This window comes from Coffea arabica, chromosome 2e (genome assembly GCF_036785885.1).
Source record: "Coffea arabica cultivar ET-39 chromosome 2e, Coffea Arabica ET-39 HiFi, whole genome shotgun sequence".
NCBI classification, from domain to species: domain Eukaryota; kingdom Viridiplantae; phylum Streptophyta; class Magnoliopsida; order Gentianales; family Rubiaceae; genus Coffea; species Coffea arabica.
This window is the reverse complement of record NC_092313.1, coordinates 14,164,276-14,170,275: the sequence shown is the minus strand read 5'-3', so window position 1 is coordinate 14,170,275 and position 6,000 is coordinate 14,164,276. Positions and strand designations below refer to the sequence as shown.

The 6,000-nt window shown below is 33.4% G+C and overlaps 1 protein-coding gene across 1 annotated transcript; it reads right to left on the bottom strand.

Annotated features, from left to right (window-relative positions):
* Positions 1-348: 348 nt before the first annotated feature.
* Positions 349-1,397, bottom strand: LOC113723081 (uncharacterized). The gene is made up of 3 exons (XM_027246349.2): positions 1,171-1,397; positions 952-1,059; positions 349-774 (listed from the first exon to the last, which is right to left on the bottom strand). Exons 1-3 carry the CDS (start codon positions 1,258-1,260, stop codon positions 541-543), a joined length of 432 nt encoding a protein of 143 aa, XP_027102150.1. The 5' UTR covers positions 1,261-1,397; the 3' UTR covers positions 349-540.
* Positions 1,398-6,000: the final 4,603 nt, after the last annotated feature.

Genomic DNA, 6,000 nt, shown 5'->3' with positions numbered 1-6,000 from the left:
ATGAAAGCGTGATTTAAAAAAAAAAATGTTTACAGAATTTTGAAAAAGCCTTTTGTTTCCCCGAATAATGATTATCCAAACTATTATATTTTCGTATTGTTGGGTAGTAGCTGACGACCATGAGATACACTTGACGACGTATAAAATCAGAATCCAAAGCAGCTTATACAGACGAAAAGGTGTCCAAGTCCATACCACGCTTTTTATTTTTTTGGGTTGAAGGGCTTAAATCAAAATGTGGTTATTATTATTATTATTATTAAGGCAGATATTGAAAGCACCACCGACGTGCTCAAGTTTTAGCTTTTTTTTTTTTTAAAAAAAAATTTTTCAATTTATTCTTGGAGCTCTTATTAATTATTTGTCTTTCATCAAACTTGTTCTTTACAAGGGTCAAGTGATGAATGATCATATAGTTAATCTTAGAAGAAATACAAAAGAAGAAGAAGAACAAAAATTAAAAGCAAGACAAGATAACTTAGAGGCTCGAGCATCGCGCGCACCGCGCTTTAACGGCTGCATTACATGGCCATATCATTGCTACTTCTGAATGGCTGTCATCACAGCTTCAGTTACATCTTTCACATCCAAAACTTGATCTTCATCTTCAACAACTGCTTCCATGAAAAAGAAGTGTTTGCACGCAGCCTTGGCTTGAAAAATATTGAGATTTAGGTTTTCAAACGCTTCGATAATTGAAACCAGCAAGTCTTTTCCCTTCTTGCATGTCACTCTCACCAAAAACTGTGTCCCAAACTTCTCTACTTTCACTTCCTGTTCCAAAAACCAAAAAAAAAAAAAAAAAAAAACTCATTGATTTTAAAATAAGGGACACATCAAAATTAAAAAAGAGCCATGCAAACTAATTAAATCAAATGTATGCCTATATGTGTGTTTTTTTTCTTTTTTTTTTCCCCGGGGGGCACCAGGGGTTGGTGGGGGATTCTATACTTGGATATGATTGATGAGGTTTTGGTATTCTCTTCTGATAGCTTCTAGTTGGAGTTTGAGCTTGTAGATGTAGAGAAAAGCATCCATGATGATTGAGCTCTTTTTCACCTACACAAACAACAAGAAATTTACTCCAAAACTGCTCAAAAAGAAATGTTCAACCTACTGGAGAAATGCTGAAAGGGTAAAAACAAAATGAAAAGTATAATTTGATATTACTGATTTAGAGTTGGTAAGTTTTCGCAGAATATGAAGCTTTCTCCTCAAGGCTATTCTCCTTTGTTCCCTGGAAACCCTTGATGGTACCATCTCTCTCTCTCTCTCTCTCTGCTGAATATGGATGGATCAAGTTAATATTTGCTTGGTATTTATAGATGAAAGGGGAGGAATGATGATGTGTATGGGGATCAGGGAATGTCTAAGCAGAGATTGACATAGTATTGTCTTATATATCATATTCTGTGATTATGAGGATCAACAAAATGATCATCCTAAAAGTAACCATCATCATCCTAAGTATAGCTAAACTATCTTGTCACAGAAGATTTGTCCTAAATTAATACTATTGTGATGACGAAAAACAGCCACTCACCAACCCAAGGGAAATAAAGTAAGCAAGAAAGAGATGCTGACAAATTAATCAACCTAGCAAACGAATTTTAGAAATCCAGCTCTATGCCTAAATATAACAAGTTAGTATTTGCTTTTGAAACTTTTCGGGCAACGGTGTCGCAACTCATAAATTGGAGGTGAACAACATGTTTTCCAGTCTAGCTTCCAAACTCACAAAAAAAAAAGGCAAACAAAATTGAGATGGATATTTCTAAAAAAAAAAAAATTGAGAAGGTTAAAGTATCTTGATTTTTTCTTAACTTCTATATTAGTCAAACTGGTCTATCACGTCCGGTTTTAATTTAACAACAGTACTCTATCTTTAAGATAGTGATTGAAAAGTATAATGCCTGAGAGCATGTGAAATTTAACAAGTCCTAAACAAACTTGCTCTTTTTCAAATTCTACCAACCATAATTTCAAGACTTGCATTTAGTTATCTTTTGAAACAAGAAATCTTTCCACAGCATATAAAAACTTGGGAGATGAGATAGAATCCAGTCCTTCTAGCTAAATTTGATAGTGAATTATTTATCAAAATTTATTTATTTGCGTTATCAACATATTTTTTAACTATCATTTTATCTTATATATATCATTTCAAAAAAGTGATACAATATTTTTTTCAAAAAAAATTCCAAATAATCTACCATCCAAACAGACTCTTTGATTCTATGCTTTCGGATGAGAAAATGTCAAATTATTTCTTCTACCAGAATGAAAAATAAAAGAAAAATAGAAGTCCTTATTGGTGAATGGTGAAGTAAGCTAAGTAGAGTCCAACCTCAACAGTGGCCATAGCTATTATAGGATCAGCAGAAAAGGACCACTAAGGGTGACATATATGCAGTCATTGAGACACCAATCTGAATTTCTGATGCAGGGTTAGCAAGTGCAGGGACTTTCCTAGGGGCCTAAGCAATGCAAGTTTGGAGTTTTTTGTGCATGGGATGCCAAATCGGAGTGGCAAATAGAATAGAGTTGCCAGCGGTGGATGTCTGGGCTGGCCTAGCCTGACTTATAATACTGATTGAGTCAGATAGACAGCATTGATCAGCAAGAAAGGCCGTCAATTCCCAGCTATCACGAGAATCTGGTTCAGAGTTACACTTTGTCTCGCAAACTTTGTAGATTTACCAATGGGATTGGGTCACATGCTCTGACAACGTTCGCTACGGTTGTTTTATTCTGTGTTCTCCCTACTCTTATAGTCTTAGGCTCTGTTTTCAAACTCGGACCGGACCGGCCGGTCGAACCGGTTGAACCGGGAACCGGCCAGGTAGCCGGTCCGAGTCACATTAGAAAATCGGAAATTTAAAACCCGGTCAAAGCCGGTCAAAAACCGGGTTTGACCGGGTTTGACCGGGAAAAAACCGGTTTTTCCGGTTCAACAGTATTTTTTTAAAAAAAAAATTCAAACTTTTTAATATTATGTTTTGACCCCCTAAATTGTTAAAACTTATTGATATACCTCAAATATTTGATACTTTATAAATATTGTCCTAAAATTTGATGTTATTTTTCAATTAAATTCATAATTTTAATTCTAAACTTGTTAATATTTATTAAATAATATAAATTGCTACTTGATTGTTCTAATTTCTTTGTATTTTCTTGTTAAATATATTTGAAACATCAAATATATATGAATATGCCTTTATTAATATCAATATATTATTAGATATTATATATATAACATTTTAATTTTAAAATAATTTTTATTTATGACGTCATCCGGTTCGACCCCTATCGACCCCCGGTCGAACCCATTGACCCCTGACCCCTGACCTCGGCCGAGTCGCTATCCGGTCCGGTTCTGAAAACATAGGTCTTAGGTGCTGAACAGCAAGTCCCATCAAAGCTACACTTTCCAGAATGGTTTGCCCTTGGATTAAAGGGGTAGCTTAAATTATGCTTAGGAGATTATTTGAAATAATTTTTTTTTAAAAAATATAATAATACTTTTTATGATTAGATGTATATGAAATAAAAATAATGATTGAAAAGATAAAAAAATATCGTTAAAAATGTATTTATAATATAGTTAAATAAAATTTTGCAAATAACAACATGTGCAAACACGCTTGACTTACTCTTTCTTAATTTCTTTTTTCACATTTCTAATTTATGATGCCAAATCAATTAGGTTTAGTAATTGAGACCCCAATATATATTGTCATGCATCCAAATATGCTACTTTATATACATTTCTAGTGTATGATATATTAATCTTTTTTGGGGAACAACTTACAATATAAAAAGTTAATTTATTTTTCTAAAGTCACCAACGGCAATGAACAAACTGTTTGTAACATTTCAACATAAGCAGTTGCCAATTAGTATTCATTCGCTAACCATTTTATGTACATGAGAAAAGTTTATCGCTTGACATTTTAGATACATTAGATGATCATCCAACAGTGCAAATTTAAGCATTAACAAAGGTTAGATCCTGAAAGAGGAGTTAAGCTTTTGTAAGTGATGTAGGCAATACGACTTTCAATTCAAGGGGAGCATTTGAAAATTTCTTCTTCATCTTCTTCATGTTTTTTTTTTTCCATGTTTTTTCCTTTTCTTTTTTTTTTTGGCAGGACAGTTTAAAATGTCTATGGAATGCTACAAGAATTCAAAAGCTAACTAGAGAATTTTCAAGATTCGAGGCCAAACTTGATGGCTATTGCACGCCGGGAATTCTGTCATAAGAATGGACAAAAGCAATAGTACGATCAAATATAAACCAAGTGAATATAAATGTAACAATTAAGTAAAGTTAGATAATTCCCCGAAAAGATGCCTCAAATAGAAAGATTGATTCTCCAGAAATTTTCTTCTGCAAACCCTTGCTGGCATACAACTTCCAAAAGTACAACCAGAAAAAAAAGGAAAAAAAGAAAAAACTTCTATAAGTACAATTCTAGTTAAATACTTAAGGTTCAATTTAAATTCTTGCTTATTTTCGATGGAGTTGATGATAATTTTCCTAATGTTGCATACAAATACTAATAGCTTCAAGTTAATGCTACACTAGTGTGAATCTTGTGCTACCGATTTAGTTAACTCAATTACTCAATAGGTACGTATACAGCTAGTGGAATGAGATGGGATGTGTCACAAAAAGTTTTTTGAGCCCCAAACCATCCCCAAAATAGGACTCTCATAACGTAAAATCTAAACTGGAAGCCAATAATATATCCATGGATTTATGATGAATAATGAAAACCGTTGGGCATATAAGGTAGTCAGATACATATCTCCAATATCTCATTCACCTCTATGGGAAAATGCCAAACATATAGAGCACCGTACTTGAAAGAAGGATATCAATGACAAGACCTGTCTGCTCTTTTCATTCTTCACAGGCATGCATAGAATGAAATGAGATCAGAACTCCTGATTTAAAAAATAAAATAAAATAAGAAAACAACAGTAAAGAAAACAAAGGAAGAAAGAAAGGGCTCAACATATCCCGCAAAAGGCAGAGAGGCACATTGGATTTTAGCAACTAGGTACATCTTCAAGTCACTCATTCTAGCCTTGTTCTCACTATATGCTACATTCACTTTCGAGGGCTTTGGGGGGTCCCTTTTATGTCTAACCATTTTTTGATGTTTCAATGTTCTAAGCTCACATTCCTATCTGCTTCTTTTGTCTGTTTCCTCCTGACGTTTTTCTCTCCACCTCTCTCCTCATGTATGTTTATTTTGGCATAGACAAAGTACCTTTTGTCTCAGTTAAAGCATTCAAGTTTTTGGTTTGTCCATGGAATCTAGATCATATGAACAATCTTCTTGCTGTTTAAAATAATACTCGAAAAAATCATGATTCGTCGGTGTTTCAATTGATTACATCCCAGATGGAAGTGGCACTGGAAGGGTATCGAAAATTAGACAATTTAGTATTGTTTCCATGGAATTTTATATGTGTTTATCCATGTTTCCAATTCCTTAGTCTCAAACATTGTATCACAGGTGCAAGAAGAAAAGGACACTTCATTGGCTGTGAGATCCTGTGGTAGTCTTAAAATTTCAACTTTTTCCTCGGCCCTTTTTGGTATCTTAGATCGATGATTCTTCTTGTATAACAATACTTAACCCATCTTTGTAGAATCCAAAAATTCTAACAAAAATATATAGGAGATATATTTCATAAAATCAATGCATATGGGGAGACAATTTACACATAAAAATAGGTGTGGGCGAAGAGAAATAATATCAACAATAATCTATTAATCACATCGTAAGAATAAATCTCTCCATCCTTCACTTTTCTCAACTAAACACAATAATATAACTTCCTATTTATAGACTAGATGACCTGATAAACAAGTCTTACAACTATAAGAAATTTCCTAATAAGATACTAATTCTTAAACAATAAAACTACCATAACTTGATTCCAATATAATTACTAAAACCCTAACTTGACTAAAACACTACT